Raw genomic sequence first — 20,745 nt, forward strand, 5'->3', positions numbered from 1 at the left:
CCCTTTGCAGAACCTATCCTGTATATTGTGTGCCATGGTATCTTGTAAAAATGTGCGTTTCGAAGTTAACCGTATTTCCCTGAATGAAAGGCGATCTCCACCCGACATCTGTATAAGTCCCCTCCCCCTATAAATCCGATGCAGGCTTACCTCTTCTCAGCCTCTATTTAATAGACCCGTAGTTCTAAATAACATATGCAATACCTGCAGACGTTAGGAATATTTTCCGTAAGCATTCATCCTCTTCGGTTAGGTTTTTCTGTGGTTTATAAAACTAACCCTTCCGGCCACTCTATGGCCCTGGGGTTCACTCAGCCTCTAACAGAAATGAGTACCAGGAATTAAATAAAATTTTCCTGGGGAGTAAAACGCGGCCGGCGCGTAAGGCTGACAACCTTACCGCCATCTTTGAGCCGATTGTCTAGATAATGTGGGACCCTCAACGTCTCACAACCCTATGGGCCTTCATGGCTTTAGCTTTACTTTACTTTTACCCTTCTTTCAGGCTCTAAAATAGGCAAAAACATTGGTATTATATTGTGCAAAATAGTAAACTGATTTCTTTTTAAAGCTTACTTCTTGGAGAGTAACACATTACTACAGAGATAACCGAGCAGACATTTTCTGAGCCAGTGTTTCTCAACCGCCGGGACGCAGCCCGGTACCGGCTCCTAACATCAATTATACCGGGTCATTTCTTACATATATATATAAAAAAAAAGATTTAGCGGGCCGCGGTCGCACAAGGGTTGAGAACCACTGTTCTAAGCGGCTGTAAGTAAGGCGACCATAATGACGATATGAATACGAAGGGGTATGTCATACTAGTGTGGGGCCACCACGCGACAAATTTCAATGCGACAAATAAATCACACGTGTCACCACGGCGTACGACTTCATATCACAATAAACAATATGCCTTTACCTTATAGTTACTTAATAAACTTAATATTTGCCACGGTAGTGCGGTTAATAACGTGACTGACTGACTGACTGACTGGTTGAGTAACTGTATAACTCATTGCAGGGTTGCTTGCATGACTGAATGACTCCGTCTGTCACACCGACCTGCTGGAGGATGCATAGCCTTTGACAAGAAACGTTACCAGAACGCGAAAACAGATGTCTAAGACCCCCAATAGGTGCTAAATTATCATGCAGAAGGATAAACAGAAGAGTAACAGTGTCTTGGAAAAATTATAACAGTGTCTCCCACAAGCCGAAAGCACTTTCTAAAGGACTGAAGCAACGCGCGCCGTGCGCTGCTGGAGACAGTAAATGAAGACATAAAATTTTGTTGGTGAGTAGAAAAATGGCTCCATAGCGATAAGAAAGTCACTGACCATTCGATGTACTCCAGATCGCGTGGAGCTATACCTCAACCCGCACCCTTTGAGTCTCCGGAGGCAAACATTGCGAAATTACCTTAAAATAAGCCCCGACCTTTTGCCTCCACGTATTTTCCAACTGGTCGTTCAAATTCAACTTCCAGAGTTACATGAACATTTCGCAGATTTCGGTTGGTTTTCCCTTCATGTTTGAACAAACGCGTCATGTTCATTCTTTGTTCAGAATATTTATAGCCCATTCTCGTGACGAGCTATCCAAACATTACTTCCGTCGAAGCACTTGCTAGACATGTCAAGGTAAGTTTGCTACTATGCACAGTTCAAACATGGCAGCACTAGCCACTGACCACAAAGTGATTCATGCTTTGCAGTGTTGCCATTCTCATTATGTGACCAGATGACAGCGTGGATGGATAGCTTATTTTTTTAGAAAAGTGCCTAAATTTAATTTCAGTTTCAAGTTAAGTTGTATGCAGATACTGATCATACCAAAGTCGTCCCGATAGAATTTACTTCTTATCTTCAATGCAGAATTTCACCTATATCAACAGAGTAGGTTAGGAGATAAAACATAAAGATGGGCAGATAATATCCTTTAACTTATGAATTTCGCGTTACCCAAGGCACAATAAAATAAATATGATGCAAAGTGTAACTTGTTTCCTCTCAAATCTTAATTTATGTAACGTATGAAATTAAATGTAACCTAATACCTTCGCTTATGTCGAGAAAAAGGTCTACTAAAAATCAAAATTGTTTCGTCATCCCCTAAACGGCCCGCCTGTTCAAAGGACTACAAAACGAAAATACAAAATACGAACAGTATGTTATGATCCGATCAAATTAGGCTTACGTCCATGCGCGTCTCTTGGAAATTCGCAACTTCAGCCCACTACCCTTCCTCCAAGCAGGGTGTGTGTGAAACCAGAGGCTTTCAAAAGTAGCACAGTTTATTATAAATCGTTTATACGGTTCGAAATATTCGACAGATATTGAACTCCAAGGCCAGATGTCAGAGACAAAATATTACCCCTGCTCTGAGTAACATTTCTCAATGCCTGGATTCGATTCCACGGGTTTGCGGAGTTTGCCTTCATCCGCGTAACCAGAACTGTGTAAAATACTGATCTCGCGAGTTGCAGATTCGACATTCCTGTAGCTGACAACTGCAACCTAACCTACAGACATTCGTAAATCAAGAACTCGTACGTGAAACTACTGCAAAGATTAATAATCCCAACTTCATCATGCACTGCTCTGGCCCTACTGAGCCGGTCGATCAAAGAGCCCAATAATTATAAATACTCTCATGGCGGCCGGTCACGGTAGCCGAGCGGTCTAAGACATGTGCTGTCTTCGCTCACTCGGAAGCCGGGATCGTGGGTTCGAATCCCACACAAGGCATGGATGTTTGGTGTGTGTTTGTGTTGTCCTGTGCCTTGCGACGAGCTGTTCACCCGTCCAAGGAGTCCTACCGTCTGTGAAAATGATCAATGAAACTGAGAAATAAGCCCTACGCTCCAAAATTGGAGCGAAGAGGAAGAAAAAAAATCATGGCGATTTCTGAGTGGAGTATAGCCCAGAACGTGTCTGGATACGTAGCGCATATGAATGATGGGAGAGACAACACAAAAAGGAACAGAAAGCAGAAGGCACCAAGCTCATAAGCCTTATGTATGGAAATTAAAACAGCTTTCATTAACATAAGAACAGAAGATGACTGGAACTCCTAGGTAGGGCAAAAAATTATTTCTCATGGCCTTAAAATTCATATTTATATTGTCAGTGTGAGGAGCTCACAGAAGGCAGTTTCCTCAACCACTTCACACTGTACAGTAACTATTCTTAACGCAGAAGTTTGTCTAATTTCCCTTTATCTTCACGAATCATTTTTACTTCCTGTCTTGTGGTATGGACATAAACGAAATCTCCCCCACTGCGGTCCAAAGTAATCTATCCCTAAAGAAACTATGAAATTACATAAAAGCAATGCCTTGGGTGCAATGAGTCACACTCCGTTCGCGTACTAATCACGAAATGACAAATCACAATTTTTCACTTTACTCAAATCTATATGCAGACGATACTACTGCCCTACTCTTTCGTGATTAATCTCTTCCTCCTTATTTAACATCAATACTTATTTCAGACTTCTATACGAGGCATACACCCAACATCCTTAAGCATTAACTTACGTGCCTCGTGTTATTATTTTTTTAAATAAGCTCTGGAAATATCCCGCGTAGGAGGCTTACACAATAGAGCCCGCAATAACAGTCTATCTACTCTTCTTGCAGCATGTATAATAAAAGCATTCCCTTTAAACCTGTAAAATATTACGTGCAATTATGAAACACAATATCCAAACCGCGCCAACTACCACGTTTGGAGCAGTATCTTCACTTCACTTATTGTTAAACGTTACAAGAACAAATGAGGGGATATTAAAATACAAATTTTCTCGGTTAAATGTAATAATAGACAAGATAATGAGGTTTTTCTGTTGCAGTATGCAATGAAAATGAACAATCGTTCAAGGACTGTGATCTATTGGGTTACACAACGGCGGTCACTTAGCGTAGAGCGCTGCAATGTCATCATAATGAGTAACCGAGCAGGGTTTGGCAGGCAGCGGCCGCTATGCATTTTGAACTATTACGAGTAATGTGGACGCGCCTTAAAACCTCAATCAAACACACTCCTTACGCAAAAAAAAAAAAACTAAATTTCAACCTCGATTAAATGGTAACCTGTTCTTTATCGGAACACATAATTCGGTACCGGGAACGTGAGCCAACGACGAAAGTCTGTGCGTGCTCGCGTATGGTGTGGGAGGTGGTATCAGTACTATACATGCGTATAATACTTTATGGAACCAAGTGACTATTTCGACGCCCCCACGTACAAAATCCTACGCTTCATTCGAAGCTAAGGGGATAATCAAAAGCGGAAGCACAATAGATCACTGTATTTTTTTTATTGCTAGTGGGGTGGGACTAACAAGTCCCTTGTACTGCGGCCACTTCTGGCCTATTGTAACAGCGCCAGATGATAGGTGAGGGTGACTGTGGAGCAATTGGTGGAATGTAGATTCGCAGGGGAAACCGACGTACTCGGAGAGAACCTGCCCCAGCGCCACTCTGTCCACCACAAATCCAACTTGACCAGACCCGGGTTCGAACCCGGGCCGCCGCGGTGGGAAGCCAGCGACTAACCGCTTGAGCTATGGCGCGGCCCTAGATCACTGTAGGTCGCGGTGTAAGGGCCGAGAAGGCCCACCCCTCATACTGGTACATTCATTCATATACGCGTATAAGTACTTTATAACGAAAAGTATCAGGAAATAAGTCTGCTGGAAGGCGCAGAACCGAAACTGCGCCTGGATGCAAGGAATAAGGCTATTTGGCATTTACAATTAAAAATATTTTGTAAAATTATTCTGAAGAAATCCAAGGCATGAGCGCATTCCATTGATTCTCAGAAGAGACCTGAAATGCGGCGACATTTAAACATAAACCTGAAGCACCGAGATCTCATGAACCAAAGATTCTGAGATGAAATCGTGACTTCTATAGGAAGGGTATACTTTTACTATCAGGAAATGTTTGTTGTTTTTTGATAGTGTGAAGCTCTGGATGGAAAATAATAAATACAAAGCCCATGTAGCCCATGCTACGAATTTCAAGAAATGCCTACACCATAATTAAACGCTGTTCATTATTTTCTGGACGATTTTTCTACTTCCTATATGCCTGACGGTTTCATAACAATTTTCATTTCACTGTTACCGGCGATACGGATAAAATTTTGAGGCACAAAAATAGTTGCTTACTTACTCATGGAGCTGAGCCCTTCTGGAGGAGCCACCAATTCTGCAGCTACTCAAGAATTTCCCAGCATTTTATGGAACCCGAAGGTTCAATACCGTGTTCACAAGAGCCCTCCACTGGCCCCTATCCTGGGCCAGATCTATCCAACCCATACCATCCCATCCTCTCTCTCTAAGATCCACTCTAATATTACCCACCCACCTACGTCTTGGTCTTCCCTGTGGTCTCTTTCCTTCTGGCTTTCCCACCAATATCCTATACGCATTCCTCGTCTCCCCCACTCGTACTACATTACCTGCCCACCTCATCCTCCTTGACTTGATCATTCTATTATACTTGGACAAAAAATAGTTTGCCATTACAAAAGTCAACACTGCTTACCTATTCTCGGTGTGTAACAGTATGGATGAGGCTTGTTCCTTCAGCAGCCGATGTTTACTCAGACGGACTACGCACATTCCGAGCATTTTACAGAACCTGAAAGTTCTTCACCATTCTCACGAAAGCATGCCACCAGACTGCATCTCGGGTAGGTATGGTACACAACCACAGACCTACTTCACCAAGCTTCATTTTAATACTATTCTACCCACGCCAATTTCTCCCACGTCTCCCTTCGCTAGGAGAATTGTTTATGTACACCTCTTCTGGTCCAGTGGTTCTCAACATTTGTGAGACCGCGGCCCGGTAAGTTTTTTTTATATATGTATATATAAGATGGCCAGGTTCAACTGATACCAGGAGCCGCTACCAGGCCGCGGCCCGGCGGTTGAGAAACATTGGCCTAGTCTCGTTCGCCTTATCCCTATTATTCCTGTCGCACTAACAACACGCTAAGGTTACAAACTGATCCTCCCACTTTCTTCCATTTATTCGTTGCCCCCCTTAGCCAAGAACCAATATCCATCCGGAAATCAGACTGGCTGTGCCGCATAGTACGTACTGTCCTTTATCGCTCCACTACTGTGACCGGTGGTTCGAATCCTACTCGGAGCATGTCTGTATACCTGTTCTTTTTGGCCCGTATGCGTATGCCTTGCGATGGGCCGATCCCCCGTCCAAGGAGACCTACGAAAATGCCATAGAGCAAGATATGAAAACCAGAGGCCTTAGCCCGCATTGGTCTGTCGTGCCACATATAAAGAAACAGACTATTCTCAGCAAATACTGTGTTCAAACGTCCTGCATCTATACACTTCTTCAGGGTGAAGAACCAAGTTTCGTGGCTGTACAAAACATCGGGGAAAACTAGATTTTACATATTAAATCCTTGTGTTAGAAAAATACTGAGACTTCTAAGACAAAATGGTTTACAAACGTGCATGTGTCCTGCAGTGTCACTACTTACATACCTTTACGTCGTAGTCCTCGTCCTTGTCCTCACCGTAAGAGAATGGGTCCATGGGTCTCTTCATGTTATGGTTCCTCTTTCGGAGCTACTCGGCTACGTACCGTCTATCGGTTTATGAAAGCTAATGTAACAGGTTATCAGCCTTACCTGCAACAAACAGAAAATATGGCAGACGGGGATCGTAAAGTCACGGTAACGTCACAAGAGAAACAATTTAATTGGCATGCACCAACTATTTTTCCCCCCTTGGCACTACAGCCCCAGTGGGCCTAGGCCTACCTCCATGAACTTCTCCGTTCACTTCGGTTTTTCTAGATCTTACACATTCGGTAGGACTCCTTGGGCGGGTGATCAGCTCGTCGCAAGGCCTCTACCTGTACACAAACACAGAAAAACGCACACAAACATCCATGCCCAGAGTGGGATTCGAACCCACGATCCCGGTTTCCAAGCGAGCGAAGACAGTACATGCTTTAGACCGCCCGGCAACCGTGACCGGCCCAACTATAATTTAGGCACACCCAATTCCCCATACTATCGGTATTAGTTAATAAGAAAATAATTTTTGCGTGTACTCAATACAAGCGACTTCACAAACAAATGTCTAGCCATTACAGGCACCTGTCAAGCCGCCCAGAAGGACCGTGCCATAACTCAGGTGGTTAGATGCCGATTTCCCACCGCGGTATCCCGGGTTCGAGCCCAAGTCAAATCATGTTGAATCTGTGGTGGACAAAGTGGCACTTGAGTAGGTTTTCTACGAGTACTCCGGTTTCTCCTACTAATCTTCATTCCGCCAACTGCTCCACATACATCCTCTACCATATGGGGGTGATACAGCAGGTCAGTTTTTTCGCTTAGTGGAGGGAGGAGTCCAACTGGGTACACTCGGCACGGCGGCCACTGATTGACCTATTGTACATGCGCCGGGTGATTATGATGATGGAGAATTTTATGGAATGAAGATTGGCAGGGGAAACCAAAGTACTCGGAGAAAACCCGCCACAGCCCCACTTTGTCCACCACAAATCTCACTTGACCAGACCCGGGATCGAACCCCGGCCGCCGCGGTGGCAAGTCAGCGACTAACCGCTTGAGCTATGGCGCGACCTCAACAGGTCAGATAGTGGCCGACGTACCAAGAGGACTCAGTCTCACCCCACCTCAACGGTTATATCGGACTGACAAAAACCAAACCTAGGCCACTTTGGATGTAACTCTTATTCCTCAGAGGTTTTCTCCCTTGGAGGAGAGACGGGTTTCCATCTGTTCCGATTTTCTGCATCTTCTTCAGGCAGGCCTCGCTCGCTCACTACTTTCGTTATAGCGTAATTTCAGATTCGCCGTAATTAGGCTTAAATTTCGCTCCCGTAAGACTGAATTCTAATATTGGCTCACCCATTCCATATTTTGTTGCATACATCTTCGTGGCTTGTACCTGTCTTACTGGAGACAGCCCAAATATCTAAAACTCGGAATATCTTCTATCTGTTGTCTAGAAATTTATAAATCTTCTACTTCTGAAACATCTATGATAAGCTACCGCTTCAATCGTCGTCGTCCCCCCAAAAAATTACTTGCAATCCCCCATGTGGTGCCCTCTTCCAAAACCGTTTGTATCATATAGGGAGCATCGTCTTTATCCTGGGCTACGATCACCTGGTCATCAGTAAAGCATAAAGAAATATATTCTCATCTTTAGTAACTACCCCCACCCTCCCACGTTTTGAGTCCAGTTTTATAATAAGGTAACTTGTAAATATAATTCATAAAGATTCGACGCCATACAGATTCCATCTCTTAGCCTTTGCAGAGACACTTCTGCTGCCCGGACCCCTAACTTTAACTCGTGCCTTAGTATTTTTGTGGAGGCATCTCGACAACCCAGTCAGAATTTTCTCACAGCCTCTCACAATTTTAATCTCGGTACAGAATCACACGCCTTACTTAAATATACACATACCAAACGCAATTCCGTATCTTTCTGAAACATCTGTCTCAACACAAATATATCTTCCACAAACCCCTCGTCCTCGGGGAAAACTAATGTGTCACTTTTTTCGTCGTGATTCTTTTTCCAGTCGTCCCTTTACTGCTCTTACCAATATTTTTCCTACCAGCCCCACTACACTTACACGTCCGCAATCTGAACCATCATTTCATGCTCCTTTCTTGCACCCAGAGTCACATGAACCTTCCAGTGCCTCACCTAATACACCAGAGTCTTCGAAATGTGTTCAGCAGTTTCGCGTATAACCTGAACACTGCGGGTTCATTTTATGCACTTCCTTTAAAGAAAGCAGAAATGACAAGAACTGCGAACTACAAACACAGTTAAAGAACAAAATTATTACTTAAGTTGGAAACAGCATGTAATCAGAATGCATCTTTAAAGGGACACAGGTGTACAACGTATGCCTCCAGACATAAATAAATCAGACCTAGGAATAGATGGAAAGACCTATTTGAATTTTGAACTATGGATCGAGCTTCGAAATATACAAATTCCTTCGGGTGGGCGAATAACTTGGCATGATCCGTATTGTGCAAAGTTATGAACTATTGCAGTAATAAAACTTCCAACTTAAGCAAGTAAGGTAATTACGACAATTCTTTAATCTCACATTTGAGCATTTAATAACAGCCCCATGATGCATTAATCTATGGGTCAGAACGCAACGGGAGTACGACGCGAAATGTAATATATGAAGCAATGGGTGGTGAGGAAATAAGCCAGGGTCTGGAATTCCAACCCTCTGGAACAGCGGGAGACCGCACAGAGCGTCAGACCATGTTCTTGCACCTTGCATCATGATTTCAGACTTGGAGAAAATTAATTTTATGTCATACAATAGGTGTAGGCTCTTACATATCATTTCTCCCCTTAACACGAGAGTATTATAGCTGACATTGCTTTTATATCCTCGTTTTGATATGAAATGTCTAGCTAGCTTAGCGTTTAGAAGAAAATATGGATCGCTACACCTGAATACAAAAGAGAGAGAAAATAACGCTGTCCTACCTCCGAATTCTATTATGAATTGCTACGAATTCTTCCAGTGTTCAGTGGATTCTGTTTTGTGAAGTCGCTTAACATTGCATCCAGCAAATACGAATATATCAAACAAATAATTTACTCAAATAAATGGAAATTCCTTCGTAAATGTGGCAGGAATTGTACAGATCAGATGCGTTCTACGGACTAAGTGTCCTGGATGCGTGGCAATGGATGTCAGTACTGAGGTTCCCCTAAAAACAACTGGCATTACTTATGGTACAATAAGCGGCCTCTGTAGTCTAGAGGTAACGTTCCCACCTCATGACTCGTAGTACGCGGGTTCAAATATCCGGCGGAGGTCGTCGAATTTTTAAGGGCGGAAAAATTCACGGAACAAGTCCTCCGGGAGGGACTTTATGCCGTGGGTCCCGTGTCGTAGCTTTACGGCACGTAAAACAACCTCATATATCCTAAGGAGGTCACTGAGCCTAATTACGGACGTTTCCCGCCCAACAGCAGTCTCTAATTCCTCTGGTAGATGGGGGAAGCATTATAGATACCTCTCAGCTAGTAGAGCCGGTCTCGCTGGCTGGGCAGGACTGATGGTAAGCACCAGTACCGGTAGGATATAGAGACTGGTAGAAATCATAGAGGGAAGCACAATGGACCAATACAGGTCTAAGTGCATGGGGAAACCCACCCTCTCCAATAACTAACTATGGTACAATACCGAGGAAAAGGCTCACTGACAACAGGAGGGATGAAAGAAATAACGAAAATGTTTCTTTGGTGGGGTGTATTGGGATGTTCTTGGTAACTACAGAAATTTGGGTGAATCTTGGCTTTAACTTTGGCGAAGACAGGCTAAATTTCGTGAGATATTTCGGGACCGATATGGGCGATATTAAAGGGTGTACAGGATAACATCGGTTGTTGGAACCGAGAATTCGAAGTAGTGAAAAATGATTTTAAGCAATTAAACACGAGAAAAAGTGGGATGGTGTGCATGAAGTTTACAATAACAAAATGCGATTTTCGGAAGGCGCTCAAAGAAGGCATAATATTCACGTTTTGGAGGCGAAAGTAAAGGCGTGTGAGAGTGAAGATTGTGTGGACACGCTGACAACCGTTGAAATTTGTGACAAGCGTAATGAATATCTTACACTGGTATGTCACCACAACACGGAGAGGAGGGCAGCGCCCAATTCTGGTGACTTTGCGGCTTTTTTAAAGAGATGTTAAATATTGCAATATACCAGAAACTTGGTTCGATGAAGAAATATAACTGGACAGGATTACACGGCTAAAGTTACGAGGATTAGGACGTGAATGATTCCCTACTCAACACATGCGGCAAAAAAGGTTTCACTGTGGAAGGTCGACCTAGCAATTCGGAATACTTGAACCATAATATCCTAACTAATGCAGCGGGAAATAGAATGGACACCCTGTAAAACGTCAAGTTACCAAGTCACCTGAGACGCAAGCAGGATGTGGTGATATTGAAGAAGCCAGAGTAAGCAAAGGTCAGCTGACCATGTGCAGGGAACATGAATCGACGGAGCCGGAAATGCTGTCGCAGAAAAGGAGCTATGGCTGATGCAGTAAGAACGACGTCTCCAGGCGAAATGTGTCGTCACCAGCAGAGAGTATTGTTAGAGTTTCTACTGGGAAATATACTTCACGAAACTGGACTGTGAGAGATCACAACGCCGAATGAGGTTTCGAGGAGGTGCCCGAGGATATGGGGGCCAATCAGCTTCCTATACAATGGGTGCCGGGAACTCTTCCCCGTGGGTAAAGAGGCCAGGGCGTGAAGCTGACCACTCACCTCCAAGTAGTGTCGGGGTGAAGAATACGTGAATCTATAAATCCACTCCACTTTGGGTCTTCAGGGCGTACTGCTTATGTAGTCAAGCAAATACTAAAACATTCATAGCAACCGGACATTCAGTTCACCTACACGCGACCAAGAATCACCACTGCCTGCCTTCGTAAGCAACTTTCCACAGGGTAATCCTCCCACCATTCACGAAACTTGTATTCCTTCTTATATCAGTACCTTCATCGCACAACCTCGCTAAACAGCTTTATTTCTACAAGACAGAACAAAAAACAATCTAGGAAATCCGAAATTCTAAAGTTTCCCCCACTACGGCTCCTAGCTGCCCTGAAGCTCCAAGTTTCGTGGCAAAAATTTAATAATGTTGGATCCCACACACAGCATTATATCAGAATCCCGGTACATGTGCACCACGACCATATGAGGCAGGAACCACAGTACCTCTAATGAGAAGACTTGTTCTTTCAACATACTTTCGCCGGTAAGCGATCTTGATTAAAATGGAACAATGAAAAATCAAGCAAAGCGCCAAGTCTGTTCTGCTAACAAATTTTCCAAGCGAGGGGGAAGAACGTCCGTTCGTTGCCGTCATGGATAAACTCTGTACCTGGCGATTATCCTTGTTTCGTGTGGATATGGAGAAGCCCAGAGGGAGCACACAGTAAGTCTATCTCAGGCTTTTGTGTGTGTTTACATGGAGGACTAATTAGAGCTGTGGCCTGCTCCAGATTCCCTGGGCTTGTTACTCTGTACGAATGTATGCATGCTGGTCACTGGTCAGCCGACAGCGCGACCTCAGATATATTCCGCCTGAAGGCAGTAACGGCGTATGTCCTTGCAGCCACCATCTAACCATTCGTGCAAGTCTCCTGTCCATCGGCAGAGACACGAAAGGTGCTCCTCTCTGCAGACGCAAAGTCAAGCCTGCTTATAACGGAATTATAACAGGCCTCAACAGTATTCCGATTCTGGCGCGTTTCTGTTTTAACATACAGGTAAATTTACTAACAATTCTTAACAGAACGTACCCCATACACTTATGTAATCACGGTTCAAATTAAAGTAATCTTGCTACATACTTGTATGTACTGCCAGACTGCGCAGGTGTCAACCAAAGTGTTCTGCGCATATTTTATCCAAGGCTGGGCTTCGGTGCATTCGCAACTAAGGTTATGAGCTTCGTCATGTGTGTCAACATCTCGAGAACCACTGGGGATATTCATGAGAACAGGAAATTTACACGAACAACTACACACATGGTTTTCTGCGCTCATCTCGAACGTAAATTGTTATATATTTATAAGACTGAAAATGGCTTCCCCCAAACAAAATTGGTACAGAAAATAAAACACGGATTTCATCTTCAATGCATTTCTTCCGCAAGTAGCGCTGTTTTCGAGATTATAATATAAAAGGGATTCCTTTCTTGTGCCATTCACGGCGCAAGAACAGTTAAATTTTCATCAAATATTGTATTTGTGTCCCTGCTAGAGCTGTTTATAGGTGCGCATAAGAATTACTGCCGAACTGGAATCTCAAGCGAATGCGCCAAAACTCGTACTTTTGCGAGCCTTTTCAATCACTCTTCCCCATACGACAATATTGTTTCTTCTTGGGTTAACACCGCAAACACAGAATGGAACTCTACACGCAGGAACACGTATTCCATTCAGGATGATCATTTTGATATTTTATCTTTCCGTTTCCACTTCAGAACACCGTAAAAGGAAGCCACCTGGAAGACCATTGAGGTGATGAAAAACTATATTAGGATGAATCTCAGCTAAATGAACTGTATACAAGATCTAAAAGTTTGTGACGATGTTATATTGAAATATTTATTAGCTTTTTGGTCATAATCCATCGTCTTGTTGTTATTAAAAAAATTGTGATGGAAGGTGGTTCTGGAGTTTTGGTGTTAATGGTTCCAAACTCCCAAATTCCATTTACGTGAATATCAGTTTCATACAGACCTAAGATTAAGCATTTGTTAACAGCAGACATTTAAATATTTGCAAGACGCTGTTTTATCTTCAGAAAGGGGTTCTCCCTACGCAACAAAAGGCAAACTCGCTGGAGTTACTTCACGGTCACGATACCCCTCACGTCCCCGTCTCCAGCCTTTTCTGTGTAGTACAGCTGCGTTACTTCGCCTTTGCTTCCATGAAAGGGGCAGTTTGACAGAAGGGGTATCAGAATCCTGTATGAATACAAGCTGGGACACGTTATCGCCACTCTACTGTTGGGTATGACTAGTTTCCGCTTTGAACCCGTCCGGGACATTCAGTCTGTTACATGTATGCCACTGCCTCGACGTGCAGCATTCGGACGCTTGGTTCAGTGTCTGCAAGACATGCATATTTAACTGCTACCACAGAAGGTACTAATACATGTTGACATAGAGACCACACGAACCACATTTATCCAACCGGCTGTTTGGCACGCATGGTATTACAAAGGTTACTTTCCGAACAACATATCAGCTTTCCTTCTCACACGTTCGTAATTGAGCTTCCTATTCACAATATGGGAGATTTCAATGCCAAAGAAGGTAGGGAAGACATTTTCAAACCAACAAATGCGAATGAGAGTTTGCACGAAATTAGCAATGACAATTGAGTCAGACTAGTAAACTCTGCCACATCCAAAAATCTTACTGTCAACAGTATAATGTTCCCACATGGTAACATTTATAAATTTACTTGGACATCACCCAATGGGAAGACGCACAACCAAACTGGCCATATTTCGATAGAGAGGTAACGGCATTCAAGTCTACTTGATGTCTGATCAGTCAGGGCAGCAGACTGTGATACTGACCACTACCTAGTGGTGGCAAAGGTTAGGGAAAGACTGGCAGTGAGTAAACAAACAACGCACAGAGTTCATATGGAGAGGTTCAAGTTCAAGAAATTAAACGAGGTAGAAGGTAAAGAGCAGTATCGTGTTGAAATCTCGCACACGTTCGCAGCTTTGCAAAACTTCAGACATTGAAGTAGACATTAATAGAGCTTGGGAAACTTTTAGAGAGAATATAAAAATGTCTGCCAAAGAGAGTCCAGGTTATTATGAACTGAAGAAGCATAAGCCATGGTGCGATTAAGGTTGCTCAAAATTACTAGACCAAAGAAAACGAGCCAAAGCAAAATACATAGCGATAATCTGAACAATATAAGACGCGAAACCAGCAGGCATTTCAGGAATAAAAAGAGGGAATATATGAAAGACAAAATTGATGAGCTGGCAATGAAGAGTAAGAATAAGAATATTAGAGACCTGTATAGAGGAAAAAATGACTTTAAGAGGGGTTACCAACCTAGAAGTAACTTAATGGAGGATGAGAATGGTTATCTGCTTGCAGATTCCCACAACATTTTGAATAGGTGGAATAACCACTTCTCTCAGTTATTGAATAGGGTCACTGATGTTAGGCAGACAGAAATGCGCACAACTGAGCCGTTAGTACCTGATCCTAGTCCTTTTGAGGTTGGAACTGCTACAACAAAATTGAAAAGGAATAAATCGCCAGGTAGTGATCAAATTCCAGCAGAACTTATTCAAGCAGGAGGTGAATTAGTACGTTCTAAGATCCATAAGCTAATTACTTCTATTTTTCATAAGGAAAAATTGCCTGGCCAGTGGAAGGAGTCTATTATTGCACCAGTTCACAACAAGAGTGATAAAATTGACTGTGGTAATTATCGTGGGACCTCACTGCCATCAACTTCAGACAATATTTTATTCAATATTCTTCTCTCAAGGTTAAGTCCATACATAGATGAAATTACTGGGAATCGTCAATGCTGGTTACGATGTAACTGATCAACTACTGACCAGATTTTTTGTATTCGTCAGATATTGGAGAAAAATTAGGATTACAATGAGACAGTACATCAGCTATTTGTAGACTTCAAGAAAGCATACGATTCAGTTAGGAGGGAAGTATTGTACAATATTCTGATAGAGTTTAGGGTATCCATGAAACTAGTCGGGCTGATTAAATTGTGTTTAAACGAAACGTACAGCAAAATCTGTATAGGTAAACATTTATCTGATAAATTTCCTATTGAGAATGGTCTCAAACAGGGAGATGCTTTATCGCCACTCCTTTTCAACTTTGTTTTAAAATATGCCATTAGGATGGCCCAGGAAAACCAGGTGGAACTGAAATTAAATGGGACACATGAGCTTCTGGTCTATGCTGATGATGTTAATCTCCTGGGTGATAATATAGATACCATAAAGAAAACACAAAATTTAAGTGACTCCAGTAAGGATGTTGGTCTAAAATTAAACACAGAGAAAAGTAAGTACATGTTGCTGTCTCGTCACCAGATCGCAGGGCAAAATCACGACATAAAGATAGGTAACGGACGTTTTGAAAATGTGGCACAGTTCAGATATTTGGAAACGACGATAACAAATCAAAACCTGATCCATGAGGAATTAAGAGGAGATTGAATTCCGGTAATGATTGTTACCATCCAATCCAGAAGCTTTTGTCTTCTCGTCTGCTGCCAAAAAACATAAAAATTAGAATACACAAAACTATAATTTTGCCTGTGGTTCTGTATGGGTGTGAAATTGGACTCTGATATTAAAGGAAGAACATGGACTGAGGAGGGTTGAGAGCAGGGTATTGAGAATATTTGGACCAAAGAGAGATGAAATGAGAGAAAGTTGGAACAAAATGCATAATGAGGAATTTAATAACTTGTACTCTTCTCCAAGGATAATCAGAATGATCAAATCAATGAGGATGAGATGGGCAGGGCATATGACACGAACTGTGACGAAGAGGAATACATAAGATACTGGTGGAAAACCAAGTCATAGTTGAGCGGCCTCCGTAGTCTAGGGGTAACGTTCCCACCTCATGACTCAAGGTACCTCGTTGGCTGAACGGGGCTGACAGCACGCACCAGTACCGGTAGGGTATGGGGACAATAGAAATTAAAGGGGGACGCACAATGGACCAATAACTGGTCTAAGTGCATGGGGAAACCCGTCTCCTCTAATAATAATAATAATAATAATAANCTGAGTGGTGAGGTGCATCATTGGTTCAAGAAAAGGGAATACCAGGAAATAAACCTGTGACAAGAGATGATGATGATGATGATAATAATAATAATGACATAGTTGGGTGGATAATATTAAAGTGGATCTTAGACAGGATGGGATGGTATTTATTGGACTGATCTCCCTCAGGATAGGGACCAGTGGAGGACTCTTTTGAACACAGTAATGAACTTTAGGGTTCCATAAAATGGTGAGAACTTCTTGAGCAGCTGCACAACTGGCGGCTTCTCAAGAAGGGCTCAGCTTCATGAGTGAGTGATTCTCAATAGTGGTCGCGTACCAAGTGATAGTTATGTTGCTATAAAGTTCCTTGATCAGTTCTAATGTACACGTATATTTCTGTAGCTTCAGTCACGTGATCCCTGAAAGCATTTCACAGGCAAACCAAGCTTTCTGGTTCTGTACTTCAACTTTACATGTTACAACCCAAAATATCTGAACAAGCTAGACCAGCTAGTGATGGAGAAACAGTCTTCATGAGGCAGTGATTTCTAGAAAAAAATAACCATGGCTTCGGCAGACTGACTGAAACCCTTCGGATTCAAGCAATCGGCCATTCCATGGCGCCGAAATTAATGAAGATAACAAAAGAAATACAAGCTATGTGGCTTCTTAAGAATAACCTGCAACTGCGTTTCCGTCCTTTCTCCAAATTTCAGCAAGCAGATATAAAGAGGTAAAGTCTTCCCTCTGCTTAATTCATTAAGCACTATGGCATAAAGACATGGCGACTGTGAGTATTGCTCCACCACATCTGATGTCGACACTATACGTGGTCAGCTTCACGTCTCGGCCGCTTTACCCCAAGGGAAAGGGCCCACGATACCCACCGGACAGGAGGCTGGATGGGCCCACAGCCACTCTGGACGTTCTTGCCCCTATCAGGAATCGAACCTCGGCCGTCGAGATCGTAGCCCATCGCTACACCGACTGAGCTATTCTGGCTTCTCCGCAAGCAGATATAATAATAATGATATTATTGTTATTATTATTATTTCACAATTTGCTACACACCACATAAATTATAAAACTGTAGTATGCCATTACAGTTTAAGGTGTACTTTATTACGTCACATTCAACTAGTTCACTCTTCATATACAACTCTGGTTAACTGTAACTCAGCAAATGTGTACTGCAAGATACTTGATACACTTCGCGTCATCAGTAAAATACATATTGTCCCAGCTCGTAACGCTAAGAGTTTTACATGCGGAGAACAGCTGAACACGGAATACTCTGCCACCATCTTTGTTTTCAACCAATTCGCCACCGCAACCCATTAACAAATTAAACATCACATGAGCACTCATCATGCATTTTAAATCGCTGAGAAGTCTCTGCGCTTTCAAAAACGCTTGAACTTTCAGATATTTGTAATAATTATGTCCGCATCTGTGGTCTAGTGGTCAGAGTTCCAGGGTACAGATCCAGAGGTTCGGGTTCGATTCCCGGCGCTGTTTCAAGGAAATAGCTACTCCGGTCTAGAAAACCGAAATTAACGGCCGTTGTGATTCGTTGCGTTGACCACGCGACACCCTCTATCCGCTAAAGTTGGCACTAACTTCGCTGACAAGGGGCGGTCGCTGGTCGGTATAGTTCGCTTGCGGACTAGAAGCACAGAGGTTTTTTTTTGTAATAATCACACCAAATTAAATCGAGAATACATTACACGCCTCATTATGGGACAATGGCACAGAATCGTAAACGGATGGCTCTTCAGCGAGGTCAGTGCCTTTGGGTCCTTTATCCCTTTTTTTAACATCATCGCCTATCCTATTTCGGGAGGCGCGAATTTTACCTCCTCTCACCTCATAGTCACCGTGTTAATTACGTCTGATCCTTGCTGTTTTGTTCATGTCAATTGGCATTTGATCCTCGTGCGATTCCAGTCGCAGTTTACACACACACCCCTTCCACCCTGCTTCCGCTACATGCACTCACAAACAGCTTTTTGTGCCCGCAAGAGTGACGCAACTCCTCCACGGTACCAAAACTCGGGGCATCGAATTATTCTCGCTTATATATTTGGTCACTTCAAGTCTACAAATGAATCAGCTGGTCTGTCAACAAAAATCGGAGCGCGGAGCTCAATGATGATTTGTATTTGTTTACACAAGTGGGATGGTGCGTTTACAGCCTATATTTGGAACTACGCATAGAATGGCAGCAGATGGACAAACCTCGTGAAGACACGCAGTACATTTCCGCTGTGAATAAATCCTGAATCTCAGGTAACATGCGTGAAAATAAACTCCCTTGCCGTCACGTGAAACCAACCACTCATGACTTTCCGAACCTTTCATGTGGCTTACAAATGTTCGGAAAGCAAGATTCATCTCCATTCGTCCACAGGCTTAGCAGAGTCCAAAACAATATCACCGATTTCAGTCAACTTGGTATGGCATAAAAGCACGTTTTGTTGAACTGTTTGGCTTTGGTTTGATAAAACCTAAAGTAAGCTTTAAGTATAAGCCTACTTTTAGTCCTGTCCGAGATTCTGATGAAACCTAACATACGAGTATAACACTTCCACCAGTCCAGTCCTCCAAATAGGTAAAGAATACGAGGATCTATACAGCCACTCCCCAATACGTCTTCATGGCATACTCCTTAATACAGTACCTGTTAACATTCGGGTGGGGTCTATAAGTTTAATTCACTTTAAACAACATCTTTTGAAACATGACGTCGTATAATCTAGCAGAAGTGTACTGACGTTTCGCAGGATCTTGGATGCCTCCATCTTAACGGGCTTCGGCCCTTATCTATTTGCGTATGGTTTATTTCACAACAATGTTGTTAGATCAGGCACCAATAGCGTAAAGAGTAGGAACAGTGAATACTAAATTGGAAGGGATGTGGAAGGAAGTGGTCGCGGTCTAATATGAAGTTCTATGCCAGCATTATTCCGACGGATCAACGAAAATCGCGAAAACCAAGTCAAGATTCCCGGTCTTCTGGTCTAAATTTGAACCCAGGACGTCCCGAACACCAGAAAGTGTTACCCACACGACCAAAAGCATGGTTAAGTAGATTATAAATAATTAAAACGGTTTACTTCAAATGCTGTACTGAATAAGAATGGGACAAACGCTTCAGAAACCTATACATCGGGCCGTGTCACAGCTCAGGCGGTTAGTCGAGGCTTCCCACAGTGGCGGACCGGATTCGAGCCCGCGGCAGCTCATGTTGGATTAGTCATGGGCAAAATCGCACTGCGGCGGGTTTTCTCCACGTACTTCTGCTTCCCCTGCCAATTCCCATTCCATCGATTGCTCTACAATCATAATCATCATCATACATTGTCTAGGGCTGGTATAACATGCCAAAAGCGGCAGCAGTACCAAGTGGACTCAGTTTCGCCCCATGAGAAAGAACAAAAAAAAAACTACAGGTCACTCACTGCATGCCTGCAGCTTCTGGGGCGGGCCAGGCAAGTCATACTTCTGTACATCTACTGTAACGAAGCGGCTGTCGTGCATCTTCCGCTTTCCGGGTTTACCCACGCCGTACTGTGCTAAAACGCTCTCGGTACAGAGTGCAGTCATCTTCAGGCTGCTGTTTCTTATGCACTGCACAAAACAGTGATAAAGTTAATAGTACTGTCTTCGAGTGGGAGCGGGGGTAGACGCGGTTATTCGCCGTTTACTTAGCTCCACAGCGCTACTGCCACTGGCTTAATACGTCATAACTGTCGTTTCCAACGCTACGTGTAAGAGAAAATTCATGAGCCTCCGTTGTAATGACTTCATTGTAGTCATTCCTCCAGGCGTTTCCGCTGAACTGGAGCATATCCCTAGCTCTGGGAAGCAATTTCTACCCATGGTACTCCCTAAATTCACAGCACGGAACAATATGTGACTAAAAGACAATAAATATTATTCACTTCTAGAACTTTGAAATTTTGCTATAAAAATGCAACAAAAAATTGCAGAATATATTAAATGATAATGCAGATCAATTATGTTTATGCCTACGACAAACGTGCTGTCGCACGATATTATATTACTTCCTAAAATAAGCGAATGAACAGATACATTGCGGTGGCATTTGTTTGCGGATTTGAAATAGTAAAATATAAAAACTATTAATAAAGTCTCACTTTGTGCGCAAAGTTTGAAATAATGCGAATCCCCCCCAAAAAATCTGCAAGAATCACGTGTTTCAAAATGTGTCTTGAATTATGCGAGTTTTTAACAAGGCGAGGTCGTCAGGAACGCATCCTGCATTTGTTTAAAAGTGAACTATCCACAAAATTAATCTGTTTTTCAAGCCGATTTTTTTTCAGGTA

The 20,745-nt window shown here is 42.9% G+C and overlaps 1 protein-coding gene across 2 annotated transcripts in view; it reads right to left on the reverse strand.

Moving 5' to 3' along the window:
- The window catches only part of LOC111872920 (polypyrimidine tract-binding protein 1), a 670,096-nt gene that overhangs the window by 598,940 nt on the left and 50,411 nt on the right, over positions 1–20,745 (reverse strand). The window contains exon 2 of one of the 2 annotated variants that reach the window (XM_023867206.2): positions 6,532–6,677. The exons of the other annotated variant lie outside the window; for it this stretch is intronic. Within the exon in view, the coding sequence (XP_023722974.1) occupies positions 6,532–6,594 (63 nt within the window). The 5' untranslated portion in view covers positions 6,595–6,677. The remainder of the gene's footprint in view (positions 1–6,531; positions 6,678–20,745) is intronic. 2 annotated transcript variants of the gene reach the window in all.

The sequence above is a fragment of the Cryptotermes secundus genome, unplaced genomic scaffold (assembly GCF_002891405.2).
Source record: "Cryptotermes secundus unplaced genomic scaffold, Csec_1.0 scaffold407, whole genome shotgun sequence".
Classification (NCBI taxonomy): Eukaryota; Metazoa; Arthropoda; class Insecta; order Blattodea; family Kalotermitidae; genus Cryptotermes; species Cryptotermes secundus.